This window comes from Dendrobates tinctorius, unplaced genomic scaffold (genome assembly GCF_039654945.1).
Source record: "Dendrobates tinctorius isolate UK_male_01 unplaced genomic scaffold, ASM3965494v1 ptg000046l, whole genome shotgun sequence".
NCBI classification, from domain to species: Eukaryota; Metazoa; Chordata; class Amphibia; order Anura; family Dendrobatidae; genus Dendrobates; species Dendrobates tinctorius.
In genome coordinates this window covers 67,718,006-67,742,718 of record NW_027361714.1, presented here as the reverse complement: position 1 = coordinate 67,742,718, position 24,713 = coordinate 67,718,006, and the positions used below count along the sequence as shown (strand labels likewise).

Sequence of the window (24,713 nt, the reverse complement as noted above, 5' to 3'; positions counted from 1 at the left end):
TTTATGCAACCCCAAAAAGATGGACACTGCTGGTCAGAGATCACATGGCATCCACAGTGCCTCCCTTTGCCTCATTATAGGGAATCTACCACCAGAGGTTCCATTAGATTCACGTATTTCAGAGACTTACATGAAAACCACAATGTAAGAGCTCAACGCAGACAGAATGCAGTATAAATGTGCGCCCAGCCTTAGGCTGGTTTCACATTTGCGTTTTTTTGCGCTGGAAAAAAAACGCATACGTGCGCATGCGTTTTTTCCCCTATATTTAACATGGGTGCGCATACCTGCGCACTGGCATGCGCACGTATGCGATTTTCATGCGCTGCGTTTTTTTGGGGTGTGCGTTTGTATTTTACAGACGCATCATGTTGCATTTTTTGGCCCTGCAAAAAAGCGCATGCGCACGTATGCGCACGTTTTGCGCTAAAAATGGCCATTATAGCCTATGGATGCGCATACGTGCGCACAGGCATGCGCATGTATGCGTTTTTTTAGCGCTGCGTTCTTTTGGTGGTGTCCACTTGTTGTACTAGTTATAATCTTCTAAAGTCAAAAAAAAAAGTCTATATAAAGGAGGTGCCTGCCAAAACTCTGCCACTACTACACTGACAGATTGGAGAGCAGACAGTCAACAAGGAACCCATCTTCTATCAGCGAAGAATGTGAGTATATTACATTATATGCCTGTCCTTTTAAATTATGTATGTACTAATGATTTTTATTATTTTTACATGCAGTATGTCTTCAGAATCCGAGTATTCCCCATCGCGGCAGAAATTGGCGCAAGCAGACCGTGAGGTGATTATTTTCGTGCATCTGGTAAGTATATCTGCTGCTTCTCCAAATCTCTTACGTTTTTTTCAACTTTTTTAAGACATCGTCATCATCATCTTCTTCTGCGGACGGGACTAGTGAGGGCGAAGAGCAGGAGCAGCGAAGCCAAGTCCCGGTGGTGATACGGAATGTATGTATCAAATGATTTGTAATGTTCTTTATTTTTTATCTTCTATTTTTACTCTTTTTTATGTTTCTTTTTTTGTAACTTTTTATTCAATTTAAATTTGATTATTCTAATGAATGTGTTTTGTCTAGGTTCCACAACGGGATGAAGACGTCTACCTGGATAATGAGCAGCTCATCAGCCTGGTCCAGGAGCGTTCGCCGTTGTGGGACAGCCGTGACCGGCTGCACAAGGACATTGTGGTGACCCGGCGGCTATGGAATGAGGTGGCCGCAGCGTTGATGGATGGCTGGGACAGCGCCACAGCATCCTCCAAAAAGGCGTTTAGTGAGTATTTCCCTGCTCTGTATTGTGCCGCAGTGACTGTTGTCCTTGACGGCACTGTTGGGTTTTGTGCTAGGCATATTCTAGCAGGAAACCCAACAGTGTCATCGGGGTCTACAGTGACTGCTTTGAGTATTGTATTGCTACATTGTGCCGCAGTGACTGTTGTCCTTGACGGCACTGTTGGGTTTCGTGCTAGGTGTATTCTAGCAGGAAACCCAACAGTGTCATCGGGGTCTACAGTGACTGCTTTGAGTATTGTATTGCTACATTGTGCCGCAGTGACTGTTGTCCTTGACGGCACTGTTGGGTTTTGTGCTAGGTGTATTCTAGCAGGAAACCCAACAGTGTCATCGGGGTCTACAGTGACTGCTTTGAGTATTGTATTGCTACATTGTGCCGCAGTGACTGTTGTCCTTGACGGCACTGTTGGGTTTTGTGCTAGGTGTATTCTAGCAGGAAACCCAACAGTGTCATCGGGGTCTACAGTGACTGCTTTGAGTATTGTATTGCTATATTGTGCCGCAGTGACTGTTGTCCTTGACGGCACTGTTTTTTTTTTTAACAACAGTGGACAAAGTCCGAACACGTTGGCGTTCGATCAAGGACCACTTCAACAGTGATGTTCGTGCTGAGGGCCAGGTTCGCAGTGGATCTGCGTCAAGGACCAGAACTAGATACCGTCACTATCACGCGTTGCAGTTCCTAAGACCGGTCCTTGCCACGAGATCGTAAGTATTATAAATTTTGGGTTTTTATTTTTATTAATCTGTGTTTTTCTAATCCACAGCTGATGCTTCTTGTAAAGGCATGGTAGTAATGATTTTCCTTTCTTCCACAGCACCTGGAGCAGCACCCTGCAACCTGGCCCTGGAGCGGTCCTTCCTCGGACGTCCTCTGACCCGTCCCAGCCATCCGACAGCCAGGAAGCACCTTGCAGGTCAGCCACACACACAGCTGGTGACCAGGAAGCTGGGCCATCAGGTGTTCCCCTGTCCCAGGTCTCTGCCACTGGTTATGCGGGCACTACCCGCCAGCGGCAGAGGGCCTTGGACAGGAATGTCTTGCCCGAGTTTATGCATTTGAGCGAGGCCTTTAATTCCAGCCTCAAGTCACTGTCCGACAGAGTTGAAAGCGGTTTTGCACTCATGGAACGTGGTTTTAACCACTTTGAACACCGCTTCAATTCTGTAGAACAGCGCCTTGACCGTCTGGAGGCCGACCTCAACAGACCAGCACACCATTTTTTTAGTAAGATTGAAAAGGGCATGGCGGAACACCTTAGTCCTGAGCAACAGCTGAATGTGCTGCAGGCCTGCAACAATGCTTTCTTGCAGGCTATGCAGCATAATCGGTACGGTCAGCAGTCAGTGGTGTCATTTCCACCTGTGCCACCATTGACTCGCTTCACCTCACTACCGACTTGTGCTGCATACCACTGCACGGACACCTCTATTCAAAGCCAGGACACCCACCGTTACACCACCACAAGTCTGAGTGCAGCTGGCCACTTCACCGACACCACCATGGCAAGCGCTGCTCCTGTCTGGAGCACCACCGCCACTCCCATGCATGTGTGGAGCTCAGCCACCACTAGGCAAACATGGAACAGCCCTGCCGCTACAACAACATGTAGTAGCCCTGCCACCACCACTCTGCAAACCTGGACCATCACTGCCGCCACCAGTCCTCCTGCAAGGACGAGCACTGCCAACGAAGAGCAGCAGCAGCAGCCACCTCAGCAGCAGCAGCCACCTCAGCAGCAGCCACCTCAGCAGCAGCAGCAGCCACCTCAGCAGCAGCAGCAGCCACCTCAGCAGCAGCAGCAACCACCTCAGCAGCAGCAGCAGCCACCTCAGCAGCAGCAGCAGCCACCTCAGCAGCAGCCGCCACCTCAGCAGCAGCAGCCACCTCAGCAGCAGCAGCAGCAGCCACACCAGCAGACGGGGGACCTACACTCAATATTTGCCCCTAGTTCAAGGCGAAATCTATCAAGGCGGGCATTGGGCCAAAGTCGGTCCAGGCACACAAGCCTACGGCGACATGCCATTACAACTAATGTACCTGAACAGATTTCCTCTCCTCCAAGTGTTCCTAGTTTAATTCCCTTAACTGGACTACCTTCCCCCACAAGTTTTGTTGCCCCTTCCCCTCAAACACCGTCTTCAACTGCAAGTGTTGCATATTCCCTGCACACCCCCAAATTGAAACCATCTGCCCCCAAACGCCGGAAAAAATAATTTTTTGGTTTATTTTTGTGATTAAAAATAAATTTACATTTGTGGTTCACCATTACAAAGTTTCATTAATGTTGTTTGCGCCGCTCACACACACTGATGGGTAAATACATGTTAAAAACCAACCCAAGGCCTAGTATAGTCATATGTGAAATAACACGGACTAGTATAGTCATACCAAGGCCTAGTGTAATAACTCGAGTTTTACCAACTTGGATCTGGTTTCATGAAAAACAAACTGTTGAAACTTGTCTAAAAAATAAGTTTCTTTTTGTGAAACAAGATGCTAGTTGTTAAAAATCGAGTTATTACAGTAGGCCTTGGTATGACTATACTAGGCCGTGGTATTTCACATATTACTATACTACTAGCCCCAAGGCCTACTATACTCATATTTGAAATACCACGGCCTAGTGTAGTCATTACAAGGCCTAGTGTAATAACTCTAGTTTTACCAACTAGAATCTGGTTTCATGAAAAACAAACTGTTGAAACTTGTCAAGTTTCACCAGTTTGTTTTTCGTGAAACAAGATCCTAGTTGGCAAAAATCGAGTAGGCCTTGGTATGACTATACTAGGCCGTGGTATTTCACATATGACTATACTAGTAGGCCCAAGGCCTACTATACTCATATTTGAAATACCACGGCCTAGTGTAGTCATTCCAAGGCCTAGTGTAATAACTCTAGTTTTACCAACTAGAATCTGGTTTCATGAAAAACAAACTGTTGAAACTTGTCTAAAAAATAAGTTTCTTTCTAGTTTCACCAGTTTGTTTTTTGTGAAACAAGATGCTAGTTGTTAAAAATCGAGTTATTACAGTAGGCCTTGGTATGACTATACTAGGCCGTGGTATTTCACATATTACTATACTACTAGCCCCAAGGCCTACTATACTCATATTTGAAATACCACGGCCTAGTGTAGTCATTACAAGGCCTAGGGTAATAACTCTAGTTTTACCAACTAGAATCTGGTTTCATGAAAAACAAACTGTTGAAACTTGTCAAGTTTCACCAGTTTGTTTTTCGTGAAACAAGATCCTAGTTGGCAAAAATCGAGTAGGCCTTGGTATGACTATACTAGGCCGTGGTATTTCACATATGACTATACTAGTAGGCCCAAGGCATACTATACTCATATTTGAAATACCACGGCCTAGTATAGTCATTCCAAGGCCTAGTGTAATAACTTGTAAGTTGGAATGGAGCAGATTACATTCATCCACTCAATGCTGACTTGTATTCCCCATGGACTTTCATTGGGGTTGGGTTTTGAGGGTTGTGTTTTGAGAAAATCACATACTTTTTTTTCAACTAGTTGCACAATTTTCTCTTGAAAAAAATTGGTTTCCTGATTCATGGCCTGCAGCTTTGCTCGTTCCAATATATTTCACGCAGACTAGCAATGCTGCATTTTAACTCATATGTGTATTTACCTGCCCAGGTGTGTGATCATCAAAAAATTAAGTTATACATGGGAAGTTTTTTATTTAATTGGAGTTTAAAAAATATAGTGCACTCAGTAATGGTATCAAATAAGGTTTTTTATTACCATAAACAAACAAAAACATTACACCATTTCATCTTGCCAGTGCACCCGTCCTACATCAGAAATAAAGTAGGCCGCAAATTGGTCCCTCATTTGGCCAACTTCAACGGATGACCTGAGAGTGTGCTGAGTGAATTCAGGCAATGGGTTAGGAGCATCATCGTCCAGTTCAAAGGTCAGGTGCTCTTTAGCCATCACAAAGTTATGTAGAACCACACAGGCCTTCACCACCTCATCGACTGTTTCAAGTTTAAGATTAATGGCCGTGCCCAGAATTCGCCATCTGCAGACAAGAATCCCAAAAGCACACTCGACAGTTCTTCTGGCCCTGGTCAGCCTGTAATTAAATATTTTTTTGGTGTGGTCCAAGTCCCGGCTGGAGTAGGGTTTCAGTAAGTTTCCGCACATTTGAAAAGCCTCATCGCCAACCATTACAAAGGGCAGTGGCGGAGCTTCGGTGTGAGGAAGAGGCCGTGGCATAGGGAAATTAAATTGGTTGCCATACAACCTCCGGCCCATGTCTGAGTTTTTAAAAGCCTGTGAGTCATTACCACGGCCAAATGCTCCAATGTCCACTGCTACAAACATACATCCGGCATCCGCAATCGCCATGAGTACTATTGAAAAGTACTTTTTGTAATTATAGTACTCAGATCCCGTTCTTTGGGGTTTGATGATCCGTATGTGTTTACCATCAACAGCTCCCAAACAGTTGGGAAAATTGCATACTGTCCAGAATTTGTCAGCAATTTCCATCCACTTTTCAGCGGTGGGCAGGGGCATAAATTCTGGACAAAGAACATTCCAGAGAGCCCGGCAGGTGTCAGCAACAATTCCAGACAAGGTAGAGATTCCAATACGGTACTGGAAGTGTAGTGAAGATAGGGTTTCTCCAGTCGCCAGGAATCTGTGAACAGACAAAGAAGTAAAATTAATATTTATGTATATTATTTTAAAAAACTATAAAATAAAATATTAGTACATTCACGAAAACTAATTACCCAAGGTTTTGAATACTAAATTTAAAAAAAAAACATCAGACCGCACCCCTTGGTTTTTAAAACATACCGTAATGTCACCAGTAGCCGTTCCTCAGGAGGAATCGCACGACGGAGCTGTGTGTCCTGTCTCCGGATGGATTGTTGGACATGAGCAAGCAAATCCATGAAACTTTCGTGGGACATCCGGATATAATCTGTAAATTTCTCCGGGTTTGACTGGAGCTCGCTGTAGAGGGTGTGGTATGCCCCACGGCTCTCCCGGAGTTCAACAATCGGATGTATCCACATACGCCGCCGTCTTCGCTGCCTCTCTCTCTTCCTTTGTTCATGGCAAGCAACTGCATACGCCTGAGCCATCGCGATGTCCAAATCCAAGTTGAAGTGAAAACTCTTCCAGCGTAGATCCATGGTCACGAGAAGAATCAAGCAAATGTGAAGAATACTGTAGACAGGGTCTATATATTAACATACCACACCCACAATGAAGTCCCATTGGTCTTGTGTGTTGTTGAATGGTTGTTTTTTCTTTTTTGTGGGGTTTTTCCAAAATCTGTAAAAAAACGCAAACGCACAAAAAACGCATACAAACGCACAAAAACGCTGCGTTTTTTTCCTGCATGCGCATAAAAATGCTTGAAAAAAACGCAGCGTTTGTATGCATTTGTATGCGTTTTTTCAATGCGTTTTTTTGCGGGAAAAAAGTGTGAAACTAGCCTTACTGCGATTTTTGGGAGGCAGAATGAAAAAATCAACAGCATGTTAAGAATTGGTTTTATTTATTTTTTACTCCATTGCTCATGCAGTATAAGTGATTAGGTGACTTTATTCTTCGGGTCAGTGCGGTTACAGCAATACCAGATTTATATTGGGTTTTTATGTTTGGTTGCAGTCACATACCAAAAGTTGTTTTTTATTGCAAAAGTAGTTTTTTCATCACCACATTTTGTGAGCTATAATTTTTCCATATTTTGGCCCACAGAGTCATGGGAGGTCTTGTTTTTTGCGGGATGAGTTGATGGATGTTTTTATTGATAACCTTTTCGGTCACATGACATTTTTTGATCACTTTCTATTCTGATTTTTGTGAGGCAGAATTAAGAAAGAACAGCAATTCAGGAATTGTTTTTTTGGGGGGGTTTATGCCATTCCATGTGTTGTAAAATTGATAAGGCAGCTTTAGTCTTTGGGTCAGTACGATTACAGCAATATCTCATTTATATCTTTTTTTATGTTTTGGTGCTTTTATAAAATAAAAACTATTTTATAGAAATAATTATTATCTATAATTTTTTTATTTTTCCACTGATGGAGATGTGTGATGGTTTGTTTTTTGCAGGACAAAATGAAGTTTTCAGCAGTACGATGTTCATTTATATCTGTCTTTTTGATCGCGTTTAATTCCACATTTTGTTCGACAGTATGATTATAAAGCATTGTGTTTGCCTTGTTTTTTATTTATTTTTATGGTGTTTATTAAAGGGGTTAACTAATGGGACAGCTTTATAGGTCAGGTCGTTGCAGATGCGATGATACCAAATATATGTACTTTTATTTATTTTTTTCATTGAAATATTTATTTAGGGATAAAAAAAAAATCACAGGTCTGCAAAAAAAAATTCTTCAAGAGCTGTTTTGGTTATTCCATGTAATCTTTATGTTTTTGAGTGCGCTGAATCCGAAAATGACCTCCGTTTTGTCAAAACCAGGGGAAGAGCCTTGAGGAGATCATTTGCATATTCCCAGTGCCTTCTGGGATAAGTGAAGAGTCTCCGCGAGCTCAACGATCACTGGGTTTTGGCCGTTGCAGCTGAAAAGAGGAAATCGGAATACCGCGTGCCATCTTTCATCGTTTTTAAGAAATCTCAATATGGAAGAGGCCAGGAGCCATTTGGTGAGCTGCAATCCTTGCTACATGTTCACAGACTTACCAGTGGAAAAGCCAAACTTCACATGCCACAAATGCAAGCTTGTGTCCCTGTTGAGGAAAAGTTGCAAAATCATGTTTTCTGACAATTTAAGTAACTATGTTAAATAAGACAATACCTCAAAATAAATGAAAATAGACTCATAAAATTAATTTTTTATTACAAATGTTTCATGAAAATCATTCTTTTAACTGCAATGAGCTCACTAACACACACTAAAATCGATTCTTCTTCCCTGTGAGGCTTCTCTTGGTACATTTACGCTTGTGAGTAGCATCTGTAATGTCTCTCTGAAGCGTCCAACAGTAGTCTGCCATCATTGTAATGCTCCATCTTCCCTGGTATCTTCTTTCCATCTCTTATGTCCTGGTGGAATCGTTCACCTTGCTCTTCACTCACAGCTCCCAAATTTTCAGAAAAGTTGTCAAGGTGGGAATGGGGGAAATGCACTTTCAAACTCATCAGGCAACCTAAAGCTTGAAATGCTTTCAGCATTCGTCCGACGACTTTTTTGTAGTCAGGGTCTTTGTTATTGCCTAAAAATTTCTCTACGACCTCTTTAAATGCAATCCACCCTTCTTTTTGAGGATGCGTCATGGTATTGATAAACTCTTGATCAGCTATAAGCCTTCTAATGTCTGGTCCGACGAACACACCTTCCTTCAATTTTGCCTCCGAGAGGCCTGGAAACTTGGTGACCAAGTATTTGAAGCATTCTCCTTCTTTTGGAAGTGATTTTACAAATTGCTTCATCAATCCCAATTTGATGTGGAGAGGTGGTAGAAGAACTTTATGGGGAGGAACCAAAGTTTCTCGGAGGACATTTTTTTCACCAACTGTGAGCACCCTCGGCTGCCAATTCTTCTTGGTCCAGTGATTTTGTCAGTCTCGACTGTCCCATAGACACAGAAAACAAGGGTATTTGGTATACCCAGCTTGTTGCCCGAGCAGCATGCAGAAGACTTTCAAATCCCCGCACACTTGCCAACCATGGTCTTCATATTTAAGTTTACGAAGAACCAATTCCAAGTTCTCGTAGGTTTCCTTGAGGTGTATGGAATGACCTACAGGGATGGAAGCATAAAAACCGCCGTTGTGGAGTAAAACTGCTTTGAGACTTCTTTTTGAAGAATCTATAAAAAGACGCCATTGTGCTGAATCATATTGGATTTTGAATTGACCCATCAATCCTTCGACATCGATACAATAAACCAACTTATCTTCCTGGGCAAAGTAAGGAATGAACTCGTCTTTACGATGTCTGAACCATGAAAAAGACGCTCCTGGCAACAATAAATTCTTGCTTTTGAGCCTTGATCTGAGTAACTCAGCAGCATTTTTGGGAAGATTCAAGTCTATTACCAAATCATTCATCTCCTCCTGGGAAAACAATTTTGGTCTTGTATCATCTTCAAAGTCAGAACTTGATTCATCATCTGGTTCAGGTATGACTCCACTTTCATCAGAGCTAGTTATCTCTTCCAAGGTAGCAGGAGCCTTGGGTGCTGGTATATCTGTTCCATGGGGGATGGGACGAATTGCTGAGTGAATATTGGGGTATGAAATGGAATGCCTCCATTTTGAATTATACCCTTTCACATCGCATGAACAAAAGTAATAATCGTCACTATGGTTCTTTTGCTCTCGCCATACCATAGGAATCCCATAACGGAAAGCTTTTTTCTTACCCTTGAACCAATTTCGGAGGTCATCAACACACCGTTTGGACACTTTATGAGGTGCCCAAGCTTTATCTTGATCTCCAAGCTTTAGTCCGAAATATGCGAAGTATACTTTTTTCACAAAGTCTGTAATATTCAGCTGTTGCTTCAACACTGTATATTCACCACAAATGTAACAGAAACTGTCTGGCGAATTAATAGACTTCCGCTGAGCCATAATGCTAATTTTGGGAAACACGGTTCAATATGACGAGCTAACACGAACTAAGATTAAAAAGTGTGAACAGGTGAGAACCAAGATAAAACAAATTGAAACAAGCCCGCTCGTTCAGCTTGCAACATGTTGATGCTGGTTTCATTAGCTCACTCTGCAAGTTCTTTTCTTTGAAAGTTATATTTTTTTGGCATTGTATATCTTCAATGCATTGATGTGAATTAATTAATAGTAATTTTGACTTTCAAAACCCTAAAATAAAAAAAAACAAAAATTGAGAAAAATTTACTAAATTTGAAGAGAATTTTGCATTTTGTGGCAATCCTGATGTCCAGGATTTTTTTCAATATTTTTTTCATTTTCAGCACACCAAAATACATGGAAATTAGATGAAAATAATCAAACAGCTTTTTAGTCGCAGACCTGTGAAATCAAAAGATATTGTATTATTATTTTTGATAATTTCTTTACAATATTTTTACAAATATTTAAAAAATTTTTTTTACTTTTTTCAAACTTTTTTACTTTATTTCAATATGGGATAATCATATTTTGCATGCTGATCGCTTCTACAGCATGAAAATGAAGAAGCATCTCCATGCACTGGGCATGATCAGCAAATGTGCTAGGTCTGGTAACCCGTATGTCATCCTAATGACGTCGGATCACCATGGTAACGATCGGGACCCCGCATCACACCGAGGGGTCTCAGATTTCCCATTTATTTCTCTCTCCTCCGATATAATCTAGCACATCAGAGAAGAGAGAAATGGGCTCCCCCAAGCCCTCCGGTACCTCCGGCATCTGCTGCATCCCCCGGTCCTGTCTCCTGACCCACGGCGTCTTCTTCTGGGAAGAAAATGGCGGGTGCATGCGCAGCGCACCCATCAACAATAGGGAATTTTTCCAATTGGTTAATTTTGATCACTGTGATAGACCCTATCACAGTGATCAAAATAATAAAATAGTAATTCAAACCCCCCCTTTATCAATCACCCCCTTAGTTAGGTAAAAATAAAAAAAGTATTTATTTCCATTTTTCCATTAGCGTTGCAGCTAGAGCTAGAGTTAGGGTTGGGCTAGGGTTAGGGTTGGGGCTTGGGTTAGAGCTTGGGTTAGGGTTAGGCTAGGGTTGGACTAAGATTAGGGTTGGGGTTAGGGTTGTGTTGGGGTTAGGGTTGTGTTGGGGTTTGGGTTGTGGTTAAGGTTGGGATTACGGTTAGGGTTGCGATTAGGGTTAGGGGTGTGTTAGAGTTAGGGTTGTGGTTAGGGTTATGGTTAGGGTTGGGATTAGGGTTAGTGGCGTTATTGGTATTAGGATTGTATTAGGGTTGGAGCTAGAATTGGGGGATTTCACTGTTTAGGTACATCAGGGGGTCTCCAAACATGACATGGCGCCCACCATTAATTCCAGCCAATTTTACGTTCAAAAAGTCAAACGGTGCTCCCTCCCTTCTCAGTCCACATACAGGGTATTGGCATACTCAGGAGAAATTGTGCAGCAAATTTTGTTGTCCATTTTCTCCTGATACCTTTGTGAAAAAAGTTTGGTTCCAAAGTAAATTTTTTGTGAAAAAAAGAAAAATGTTCATTTTTTTCCTTCCCTTCGACATTGCTTTAGTCCTCGTGAAGGAGTTGAAGGGTTAATAAACTTCTTGAATGTGGTTTTGCGCACCTTGAGGGGTGCAGTTTTTAGAATGGTACCACTTTTTGGTATTTTCTGTTACATTGAACCCCAATCTCAGTTCAAACATGAGGTGGTCCCTAAAAAAAATGGTTTTGGAAATTTTGTTGGAAAAATGAGAAATCACTGGTCAACTTTTAACGCTTATAATGTCCTAACAAAAAACAGTTTCCAAAATTGTGCTGATATAAAGTTGACATGTGGGAAATGTTATTTATTAACTATTTTGTGTGACCCCACTCTCTGATTTAAGGGTACAAAAATAAAAATTTGAAAATTTCTAAATTTTCTAAATTGACAAATTTCCATTTTTTTTCCATAAATAAACGCAAGTTATATTGAAGAAATTTTACCAGTATCATGAAGTACAATATGTCCCGAAAAAACATTCTCATAATCAGCGGGATAATAATGATAATAATAATAGTAATAATAAATTTTATTTCTATCGCGTCGACATATTCCACAGCACTTTAAATTTCAGAGGGGATTTGTACAGACAATAGACATTACAGCATACCAATAATCACATAGATTATGACAAATACCAAGAGGAATGAGGGCCCTGCTCGCAAGCTTACAGTCTATGAGGAAAGAGGTAGACACGAAAGGTGGGTGGTAACAGTTGCCCTGATTGTATGGACCAGCCATAATGTTAAGTGTGTAACAGTACAGACACAGAGGGCTAATGGATGCATAAAGCATGAGGGAACATGATGCGAGGAACCTGGTTATGGTAAAACTTTTGGCTGTGCCACTCAAGGATAGATTAGGTTAATGTGTTGAGGCGACAGGCCAGGCTGAATAAATGCGTTTTCAGGGCACGCTTAAAATTGTGGGGATTGGGGACTAATCGTATTGACCTGGAAGTGCATTCCAAAGAATTGGCACAGCACGTGTAAAGTCTTGGAGACGGGAGTGGTACGTTCTGATTATTGAGGATGCTAACCTCAGGTCATCAGCCGAATGGAGGGTGCAAATAGGGTGGTATACTGAAACAATGGAGGAGATGTAGGGTGGTGCTGAACCATGGAGGGCTTTGTGGGTGAGGGTAATAAGTTTATACTGAATTCTGGAGTGGATGGGTAGCCAGTGTAATGACTGGCACAAAGTAGAGGCATCGGTGTAACGATTGGTGAGGAATGTGATCCTGGCTGCAGCATTCAAGACAGATTGGAGAGGGGAGCGTTTGGTAAGAGGGAGACAGATTAGAAGAGAGTTACTGTACAATAGTCGAGACGAGAATGAATAAGAGAAACAGTAAGAGTTTTTGCAGAGTCAAAAGTAAGAAAAGGTTGAATTCTAGAAATGTTTTTGAGGTGCAGATGACAAGAGCGAGCCAGTGATCGAATGTGGGGGGCAAAGGAAAGCTCGGAGTCAAGTATGACCCCAAGACAGCGGGCATGTTGCTGGGGAGTAATAGTGGAACCACACACAGAAATGGCAATGTTGGGTATAGGTAAATTAGTAGAGGGAGGAAACACAAGGAGTTCAGTCTTTGACAGGTTCAGTTTCAGATATAGTGAGGACATGATAATAGACGCAGCGTTTAGACAATCACCGGTGTTTTCTAGAAAGGCTGGCGTGATGTCAGGAGAAGAAGAGCATAACTGGGTGTCATCAGCATAGAGATGGTACTGGAAACCAAATCTACTGATTTGTTTGACCAAGAGTGGCAGTGTACAAGGAGAAGAGGAGGGGGCCTAGAACCGATCCTTGAGGAACCCCAAAAGTAAGGGGAAGGTGAGAGGAGGAGGAACCGGCAAAAGATAAAGTAAAGGAGCGATCAGAGAGATAGGAGGAGAACCAGGAGAGAACTGTGTCCTTTAGGCCAATGGAATGGAGCATAGTGAGGAGGAGCTGATGATCCAAAGTGTCGAATGCTGCAGAGAGATCCAAGAGAATTAGCATGGAGTAATGACCATTTGATTTAGCTGTTAGTAGATCATTAGAGACTTTAGTGAGGGCAGTTTCAGTAGAGTGTAAAGAGCGGAAACCGGATTAGAGAGGGTCGAGAAGAGAGTTATCAAAGAGATAGCGGATAAGATGGAAGTGGACAGGCGTTCCAGGAGTTAGAGATGAAGGGAAGATTAGAGACAGGTCTATAGTTAGCGGCACAGTTTTGGTCGAGGGATAGTTTTTTAAGTAGTGGATGTATGATGGCATCCTTAAATGAGGAGGGAAAGATACCAGAAGAGAGAGGTTAAATATTTTAGTTAGGTGAGGGGTGACAGCAGGGGAAAGGGACTGGAGGAGAAGTGACGGAAATGGGTCACTGGTGCAAGTGGTTGGGCGAGAAGATGCAAGGAGCATGCTTAATTCGTCTTCTGTGACTGGTTCAAAATCAGAGAGTGAGCTAGATGTACTCTATCCAGGAGTACAGCTAAAGAAGGGAACGAGCCCCTAGACCATCCATGCTTTCAGAGCAGGGTGGTAAGCTGAGAGACTGTGTGGGATTATACAACCAGCAGTAAAGTGTTTTCCCTCGGAAATACTGCCACAACCTAGGATCAGTGAAGGATAGTGCAAGTGGGAACTTGAGCTGCTTCACACACGATTCAAGTTGCTGAAGGAGAAATACACAGTGAGTAGAGGCAATATTGGAAGTTCTAAACTCCGGGAAGGCTTGGTCCCAAAAGGGATTAGAATAGCAGGAAGCTTACACTGAGTCACAGCAGAGAGGGAAAGATAACTCCCATTCTCCACAGCAGACTGTAACCTGGTGAGAGTTGAAATATCTCCTCCGAACTGCACCTGAACTACAGTAAATGATAAAATGACTTTCCTTGTCTCCTGCTTTATTACTCCTTGCCTTCTACTTTCATCACAATCTCTGGGGGTATGCACAGGTGGGAGAGAGTTTAACATCTGCACTGCCATCACCATCTACTCCCCCTGGCATCATCTGCAGTACCAGCTATACTACAGTCGAGCGTCACGAATCACTACATAAACTTTATCCCTAATCAACACGCCCCTTTTACATGACCGCCTGAGGCCACGGTCCGGCTCACTGCCACTGTGATGCTTCTGATTGAAGTTAACGGGCCCGGCGCCGAGTATCCCACGGCCTCTGGGGCGCGTCATTTTTGGCGTCCCTGAACAGGATTCGAACAGGATTCCGTGCGTGCCTAAAGTCCTACAGGAGCAATGACCTGCAGCAACTGAAGCAGTGAGTTGCACCCCTGCAAGGGTTAACTAGAGGGGGAAATGTCTAATCCCAGCGACGTTCAAGGTGCAGAAGCTGCATATTGCTTCTCACCATGCCTTATGTACCGGGTGCGACATGGCTGCCACAGTACAATGGCAAATCGCACACCTTAAATGACTTCAAAGAGAAGCTGTGCAGCATGTTTGAAATCTACCCTATGTCAGATGAGCAGTAAGTCAGTAAACTTACAAGTCAGCTCAGTGGCGCTGCTCAGAGAGAAGTTAAATCTTGGCCAGCGACTGATAAAAAGATTGTAAAAGACATTTTTGCTAAATTAAAGGATACTTTTGACACCCGAAATCACAGGACGCTATTCGGCTGGGTTCACACGTAGCGGAACTCTCACGGAAGTTACCGCGAGAATTCCGGAATTCCATTCTGCGGGAAAATCGCATTTTAAATTTCCACAATTTTCCCGCAGAAAAGCTAGCGATTTGCAAGTGTAATTAGCTTGCAGAATGCTAGTGTTTTCCAAGCGATCTGTAGCATTGCTTGGAGAACTGATTGACAGGTTGGTCACACTCGTCAAACATAATGTTTGATTAGTGTAGCCAACTTTTTACTATTGCGGCTGCCTATGCAGCATCAGTAGTAAAAAGATATAAAGTTAAAAATGATTAAAAAAATGAAAAATCGGGTTATATTCACCTTCCGACGTCCCGCGCCGTGTCCCCAGGCCTCTGCGATGCTCCGGCAGGTCCCGTTCCCAGTGATGCATTGCGGCAATGACCTTTGATAACGTCGCGGTCTCGCGAGACCACTACAGTATCACGAGACAGCGACTTCATTAAAGGTCATTATCGCAATGCATTACTGGGAACGGGACCTGCTGCGTGTATCGCTGAAGCCTGGGGATGCTGCGTGGGACATCGAAAGGTGAATATAACCCGATTTTTTAATTTTAATTGTATTTTTTTACAGGGATATGGTACCTACAGCCCGGAGGACAGCCTCCTCTCCTCTGGACCGTGGGTACCATCCGCAAATGTTCTGCTTACTTTTCACATGGTGGGCACAGCCACATGCGGAAAGTAAGCAGAACAATGCATTCCTATGTGGGCGGAATACCGCGATTCCGCAAAATAATGAGCATGCTGCGGATTTTTCCGCGATGCGATTCCGCCGCGGGAAAATCCACAGCATTAACACAGCATTGTGTGTTATGATTGAGTCACCGTAGGAGGCAAAAACAGAAATGCTAGCTAAGTCCTGAAAACCAGAGAGGTTGGCAACTATCAGATTGCAGACCCCTGAACCTATCAACACAACTAGCAGTAGCCGTGGGGGGTTCCTACGATGACCTAGACCCCTCGATCACAGCCGGAGAGATACATAGGCCTAAAGAAGGAAAGGGGAAATCTAACTGCCCCAGAGCAGACCCCAAAGCAATAGGCAGCCCCCCACATATAATGACTGTGAAGCAAGATGAAAACACTTACACAGACAGAAAGACATGCTGAGCAAAGACGGGGCCCAAAAACTACCTAGATAGGAACGGATAGGAAGGCTGCTGTCTGCAATCTGCCAAAACCCTATCAGAGACAAAAGCCAACAAGATGATATAAAAAATGGCCCTGAAGCAACTAAGCTTCAAAAACTAAATCAGCACTCAGGTACTTCCAGAAGACAGAGCTCAAGGAACACTGCACACTCCAGCAGGGAGTGGCAGAATCCAAAAAGCAAGAAAAACAAAAACAAATCTTAAATGCAAAAAGGCAAAACAGAAAACTTAGCTTTAGGAGAGCAGGAATCAGACTGGTGTCCAAGAGTCCACAGAGAAATCACCCGCAGGGCAGAAAGGGCGTAGGCTGCCTTAAATCCAGTCAGTGACTCCACTCAGCCAATCGTCTTCATTAGTCCCAGGTGCCTGATAATCAGGCTCACTACCTTCCTTCACTAGAATAGGGAGTTCACAGGCCTCAGTGACGGAGGGGAAAATGAACTCACAACAATTGTGGCATCCCATAGGAATGCATGGGATGCTTTTTTTTGTGTTTTCGTGACAAAATTGCGCGTTAAAAAGCGCCGTGAAAAAAACGCGACGTGTGAACGCAGCCTTAGAGACTATGCCCTTAACCTGCAGGAGGCGCTGCAGGCCATTAAACAAATTGATCCAGACAGTGTAAGAGAAGAGAACAAAATGCTGAAAGAGCAGTTCATTGAAGGTTTCTTGTCTGATTCCAGTAAGGCACAACTGCGCATGATGTCATTGCAGAACCATGACATGGACTTTGTTCAGTTTAAGGACAGATCCATCCATATCTACCTATGTCTGCACTGAGCCAGTTAAACATCCAGCAGTTACATACCACCAGGGGGCAGTATCCTCATCCCAAGTGCCTGCAGTACAGCATGTGCAGATTCCAATTGATGATTCTACTGCAGATTTACGGCTGCAAGCACAGGAACTGACTAAAAATATGGCTGCTCTATGTAAAACTGTTCAGACTCTCCAGACTTGTTCCCCCACAGAGAGGATCCAACTAGCATCAAGCCCGGATGATCTCCCATGGCGACGGCCAAAGAGGATGCCACCACATCAGCGACAACTGACTCGCACCGGCAGGAGAACAACAGACCGATTTGACTCTTCTGGGAGACCCATCTGCAGACGGTGCCATAAGGTTGATCATATTGAAAGAGAATGTCCTTTAAATGGGCGACGCCTGGGGCTGAGGACCAACCCCCAGGAGTAAGACAATCTGGTCAAACCAACTGGAGAAACAGGTATGTTGGAGGATGTCCACTTATACCTGTGGTAGTGGATGGTATCCCCTTCACTGCCCTCATGGACACTGGATCACAGGTAACCACAATGCCTCACACACTGTACCAGAGATATTGGACTGATGCTGATTTCACCCAACTTCCTGATGGTAACTTGTCATTAATAGCAAGTAATGGTCAACCTCTGACACAGGTGGGGTACAAAGAGGTTGTCATTAAAGTGGGGAAGGTGCAGCTCAAAGCTCAAGGTCTCGTGGTGGTAGAGGTGGACATTGCAGAGTGTCAACTTATCATAACATTAGGCACAAATGTGATTGAAAATTGTTTAAGTGAGGCCATCACCATTTTGAAAGACATAGCCAAGTCGGCCCCGTACAAAGAACAGCATGCCCTCAATAAAGATATCAAGGCCCTTGTGCAGCAACAGCAGGTGGTGTTAACTGGTGGAGAGATTGGTAGTGTAAGGGTGAGTGATCCCTACTCCATTATGCTTCCCCCTAGGAGTGAGACTCTCATCTGGTGCAGAGCAGCCATAGGCATCAGAGGACGGAACTACCAAGCTCTCCTTGAACCAGTCTACTCAGATAGCAGACCTACTGTGCTGACGGCCAGGGGAATTGTTGATGTTAAAAGGGGCAGGGTTACAGTACGTGTTCTGAACTGTGGAGAGGAGGAAGCTTGCTTGCCCCGTTATGCAACCGTAGCCAAACTATTCACAGTCAGAAACAATGATATTCAGGCTGTGGAACCCTTGGATCCGTCAGAAGCGATGGATGGCTATGGCTCTTCTGCTCAGACGAGGAATGGTTCCAAAAGATACATGTTGGCACCAACTTCACTCCTGTACATCAGAAAAATGGAGTGCAGCGGGTGGTACAAGAATACTAGAGGGTTTTCAGTAAGCATCCCTTGGATTTTGGGCAGGTAAAAGGGTTTCAACATAACATCCCTACAGGAGATCACCCACCTATCAAAGAAAGGTATCATCTCATACCTCCAGCTCATTATCAGTGTGTAAAAGGTATGCTAAGAGAAAGGAAACAAGCAGGGGTAATCAGGGATAGCTACAGTCCTTGGGCAGCTCCCCTGGTGTTAGTCAAAAAGATGGTACAATGCGTATGTGTGTAGATTACAGACAACTTAACAAAATTACTCACAAAGATGCACACCCTTTACCGCGCATAGAGGAGTCTCTAGCAGCGTTAAAATCAGCTAGCTACTTCTCCACTTTGGACTTAACCAGCGGGTACTGGCAGGTTCCTGTTGCTGAGGCAGACAAAGAAAAAACTGTGTTCACTACTCCTATGGGGCTATGTGAATTTAACTACATGCCGTTCAGATTGAGCAGTGCTCCTGGGACCTTTCAGATAATTATGGAAAGTATATGTAGTAGTGCTTTTATCCTTAGTTATATCTGCACACTTGGGTCTTTTGATCCCCTCCCCCCATGCATGTATGCTTACTCACTATTTATTGTTCTTTTAGAGATATTAACCTATGGACATATTGACCTATGGACATAAACTATGGGGAATCGTCTTTGAGGAATACCTATTAAAGCCAACTAATGCTATTCACCTTTTGGATCATCAGATATTGAAGAACACAAGGAAGTATTTTTGATGTATAATTTTGATGGAATTTACATATACACTGATAATCTATACATGTTTGTTGCAATATGTTGTTCCTAATGTGAATATATATGTCCGTTCTTGGATATACAATGTGAATTTATATGTCAGTTCTTGGATAGGATCTAAATAATAATGTATACGATTTGTGCTGATATTACAATGTATATCTAGTTATATGATTGACAATTTAATATATTTCTGATGATCATTTAGTAGATTTTTGGTATTATAAACCCCTTAGTTTGAGATTCATGGGTCTGATAATATAGGATAGGCAATTTTCTCATAACAATCACATTTTTGGATATTAGTGGGCTTTCAATGGTCAATATGCATCTTGTATGTGATATTTAAGTTATGGTGATTAATCTTTACATTCAGGGCAATGTCTGTTCTGCCATTAAAGAACTTATGAGTAAGACATTAGGTAACTAACACTTATATGGGAGGAATCCCCATCATCTTTACTATTTATGTATGGACAACAAATCTCTCCAGCATTACAGGCTTGAGCGCATACCGCGCATGGGCTGTGCTGCGGTGTGGTGGCCGGCGCTCTAGAGGGCGTTGCGTTGCCCGGCAACATGCCCGGTCATGTGACCGGATCGTGTCGCTGTGTGACGTGCGTCCTGAGCGCCGCCTACCTCGCCACGTCGCAACATGGCGGGGACGCGCCGGACACAGCCGCTGATGATTGGAGACACATGCGGGGGGTATTTAAAGGGGTCAGACCCTATGCTTACCTATCTCCTGATGAAACTGCAGAGGCGGTGAAACGCGCGTCGGGGTGCGTCACAGGTCTTCATATCCAGTTAACCAGACCGCAATATGACTGCAGGTAAACGGGCTTGATAATGATTATAATGTTTATTTTCTATCCGCTTTGACTATAATGGATAGTTATATATCAAGCCATTTTCACTAAATAATGTGTATTGAATGTCATAGACAGTGATTGTTTGTTAATATCTTTGCCACTATAACTATTGAGGTTTCAGATATGGGGCACTGGTCCCCGTTATATGATATATAGTGTGAACAATACCCTAACAATCTATTACTGCCTAAAGGTCAGGTCTATGCGACCTTTTACAGTTGTCAGGTATTCACAGCTATGATTAACTAATTAGGGTAAGGTATTCACCACCCCTTATGTATTCTGCATCTCATTGAGTGGTATTGTGTTGCAATAATATGTTTTTTAAATTTTTGTATGAATAAAATAGTGTTTTTTGGATCTATTTGTTCCTTCGTTGTTTCTCTTTCGGTGCTATAATTATGGAATGTTGCCTGGGGCATATGAACTTTGAGACTGTGTTATTGTACTTGGATGATGTGATTGTATATTCCAGGACTTATGAGGAACATCTGCAACACCTGGCAAAGGTCTTGGAGTAATTGTCCAACTTCGGCTTAAAGGTAAAACCATCTAAGTGTCATCTCCTAAAGCCCAAAGTGCAGTATTTAGGCCATGTCATGAGTGCAGAAGGAGTAGAACCCGACCCAGACATAATGACTGTCATCAGAGACTGGCAAGTACCCACCAACATCCAAGAGGTCAGACAATTCCTAGGCCTAGTGGGATACTACAGATGCTTTATCAAAGACTTTACTAAATTGGCAGCCCCTCTTCAAGATCTCCTAGTTGGTCAACCCAAAAAGGCCAGTGGCAAGAGTCCAAGAGTCCGCTGATAGAGTGGAATGCTAGGTTGGATGAGACATTCAACAGCCTTAAGCAAGCACTTACTGGAGAAGAGGTTTTAGCGTATCCAGACTATGATCACCCATTTATCCTGCACACTGATGCCAGCAATGTTGGGTTAGGAGCTGTCCTATCTCAAGTGCAGAAGGGTAAGGAGAAAGTCATTGCTTATGCCAGTCGGAAGCTTTGTCCTACTTAGAGGAACCCTACCAACTATAGCTCCTTCAAGCTAGAATTCTTGGCTATTGTTTGGCCAGTGACTGAGAGGTTCAAGCACTATTTAGCCTCATCCAAGTTTACCATATATATGGACAACAATCCGTTAAACCATCTGGAGACCGCCAGGCTCGGCGCCTTGGAATAATGATGGATGGCTCGGTTGTCCAGTTATGAGTTCGTCATTAAATACCGAGCTGGTACTAAAGACTCAAATGCTGATGCTTTGTCCCTATGCAAAATGCTCCTGTCCCAGCAGAAGTTCAAGAAGACCTGGAAGAAATAGAGATGCCAGCATTCAACCGCCACTGTCCCTCCCAAGACTCTAACCATGTGACAGGGAGAAGTCTTGCCGTTCACGAAGTTTCCCTTTATCCACTACCTCACCATGGTTGGGCAGAGATGCAGCGCAGTGACCTGGCTATATGTATGGTCAAAGAGTTCCTTGGTGAAGCAGATTCATCTCCAGCTCCTGATGCACCTGCAGAGGTCCAACAGTTGTGGAAAGAGACAAAGAAGCTGTTCCCTTTTGAAGGCAAGTTGATCCGAAGAACTATTAACCCACGTACGCATGAACTGGTATGGCAGATCGTGGTCCCCAATAAAGACGTGTCTATGGTCTTGGAAGCTTACCACAATCAAGCGGGACACTTTGTTTGGAAAAAGCTGGAAGTAGTATGAAGCAGGTATGAGACGGTCTATTGAACAGTGATGTAGGGAATGCGGCCCATGTAATCTCAGAAGAAAGAATTCTGCCAACCAAAGGGCCCCCCTTGAAGCCCATCATCACTAAACAACCCTTGGAACTGGTGGCCTTACACCATGTGCAACTAACCAAGCCGATCAGGGTATACCTATGCCTTAACAATAGTGGAACACTATTCCCGTTTCCTAGTGGTCATTCCGGTGAAAAATCAAACAGCAAGAACAACTGCAAAGGCATTCCAGGAATATTTCTGCAGACCCCATGACTACCCAGATCAAGTTCTGACAGACAGAGGTCCAGCCTTCGAAGCAGGGGTCTTCCAAGAATTTTGCTCCCTCTATGAATGTAAAAAGATCAGAACTACACCATACCACCCACAAGGCAATGGTCTTTGTGAAAAACTGAACCATCAGTTAATCAATTTATTGCAGATCCTACCACTAGAAGAAAGGAACCAATGGCCTGAGAAATTACCTGATTTGATTGAGATGTACAACCATATCCTCAACCAGCGCAACAGGATATGTCCCAGCTTACTTGATGCGTGCACGGCCAGGTAAACTCCCCATCGACCTCGAAATGTGAGTCCTAACTCCTGAAACCATATCCAGCCAACTGGACACAGATTGGAATTCAGAAAAATAACTGCAGTATCAAAAAGTTCAGCAATGTGTAGAGGAAAGGCTTGCTCAAGCTATGCAAAAGCAGGAAAGGAACTTTAATAAACATGCTGTGGCAACCCCCTTACCAACAGGTGAACAAGTGTTGAAGAAAAAGAGGAGAAACCACAAGTTAGATGACCAATGGGAGGCTCAGTCTTACACTATTCAACCATCTAGTCATGACAACAGCAAAGTGTGTACTATCTCCAAAGACGGCGGAAAAACGTGTACTACTGTATCCAGAGACAATCTGAAAGTATGTCCAACACAATTGGGTGAAACAGTTGAGACTAAGGAAGATCCTCAGTTAAAAGAAAAGACTGATACCAAGATTCGCACCGTCCTAGGTGAATTCCTAGTTCTTGGCTACAAGTTAACAATGCAGTGGTAGTTCCAGTGATGGTGCTCCCACAAAGGTCCTTACCAGTGACACCAAATTGTTCTGGAAGCGACAAGTCGCTAATGCCAACCACTAACGCTTTGCATGTGGAAGAATCAGAAAACTTGCCCACAGTCAGCAGTGAACCTGTTGTACCCATGGTAGGTTCAAAGATTCGTAGGAAGTTGCCTAGTATTCCTATCTTGCGAGATCACAGCGTAGCACACAGGGCCAAACCCCTTCTCGCTATAGAAATGATTTGTAAAATATTTTAAGATTAATAAGTTAGTTTTCAGTTGTACTTACATTGAACTTTGCCTTAGGTAACGTTACTAAAAATGCTAAAGAAGTTGTGCCCACATGGACTAATGTGAGATTTCAGTAGTTATTATGCCTTTTTCTACTACAGGAACTCTTGTAAAGACTCTTAAACTTGAGAAGAAAAATTGTTCATCGTGCCTTGGCAGGAAGTCATCTAAAACAGCCAGTGCAGTGAATTTTCTATTATGGTCTGTGTGCCCTGCAGCTGCACTCAAAGACGATCCAACCAATCAGAAGTGATTTTGGGCTGTAATCCTCGATTCAACTCAGTTAATGTGACTGTTCACCCATACCCAGGTTAAATGTTATGTTACATGCTTATGTTCCTTGTGTAGCCCGAGGACGTGCTACCTTTAACTAGGGGGAAATGTGGTGTCCTGCATCTTTACCGCCACAAAAGGGTTAAATATGTACTGTTTTGTATATGTTTTGTGAGTAATGGGAGTTATACTTTCTCTGCTAGAGACCACAACACACATACACAATTTACTGCACTCCCTTACTTGTCTGAAGCTTAGAGCTTTGCAGACATACCCTAACTGGGAGGGGGAGGAGTCAAAATTTGTTGTTTCAGTGAAGAAGGGAGAAGAATGCTGTTGGAAGCCATGATAAGACATGTGCTCTATCCAGGAGTACAGCTAAAGAAGCATCAGGGAACCAGCCCCTAGACCATCCATGCTTTCAGAGCAGGGTGGTAAGTTGAGAGACTGTGTGGGATTATACAACCAGCAGTAAAGTGTTTTCCCTCGGAAATACTGCCACAACCTAGGATCAGTGAAGGATAGTGCAAGTGGGAACTTGAGCTGCTTCACACATGATTCAAGTTGCAAGTTGCTGAAGGAGAAATACACAGTGAGTAGAGGCAATATTGGAAGTTTTAAACTCCAGGAAACCTTGGTCCCAGAAGGGATTAGAATAGCAGGAAGCTTACACTGAGTCACAGCAGAGAGGGAAAGATAACTCCCATTCTCCAGAGCAGATTGTAACCTGGTGAGAGTTGTAATAACTCCTCTGAACTGCTCCTGAACTACAGTAAATGATAAAGTGACTTTCCTTGTCTCCTGCTTTATTACTCCTTGCCTTCTACTTTCATCACAATTCTCTGGGGGTATGCACAGGTGGGAGAGAGTTTAACATCTGCACTGCCATCACCATCTACTCCCCCTGGCATCATCTGCAGTACCAGCTATACTACAGTCGAGCGTCACGAATCACTACATAAACTTTATCCCTAATCAACACTCCCCTTTTACATGACCGCCTGAGGCCACGGTCTGGCTCACTGCCACTGTGATGCTTCCGATTGAAGTTATCGGGCCCGGCGCCGAGTATCCCACGGCCTCTGGGGCGCGTCATTTTTGGCGTCCCTGAACAGGATTCGAACAGGATTCCGTGCGTGCCTAAAGTCCTACAGGAGCAACGACCTGCAGCAACTGAAGCAGTGAGTTGCACCCCTGCAAGGGTTAACTAGGGGGGGAAATGTCTAATCCCAGCGACGTTCAAGGTGCAGAAGCTGCATATTGCTTCTCACCATGCCTTATGTACCGGGTGCGACATGGCTGCCACAGTA

At 43.5% G+C, this 24,713-nt stretch overlaps 1 protein-coding gene across 1 annotated transcript; it reads left to right on the top strand.

Moving 5' to 3' along the window:
• The first annotated feature begins 1,702 nt into the window (after positions 1-1,702).
• On the top strand, positions 1,703-19,030 carry LOC141089659 (uncharacterized). Its single transcript, XM_073576143.1, has 3 exons — positions 1,703-2,019; positions 2,130-3,269; positions 19,006-19,030. The coding sequence occupies exons 2-3, from the start codon at positions 2,365-2,367 to the stop codon at positions 19,028-19,030; spliced, it is 930 nt and encodes a 309-aa protein (XP_073432244.1). The 5' UTR covers positions 1,703-2,019; positions 2,130-2,364.
• Positions 19,031-24,713: the final 5,683 nt, after the last annotated feature.

Excerpts from the sequence above, each read along its gene's own strand:
- LOC141089659 (XM_073576143.1), top strand. The coding sequence starts at position 2,365 with ATGCATTTGAGCGAGGCCTTTAATTCCAGCCTCAAGTCACTGTCCGAC. Across the intron at positions 3,270-19,005 it reads ATATTTGCCCCTAGTTCAAG|AGATATTAACCTATGGACAT; the intron begins GCGAAATCTATC and ends TTGTTCTTTTAG.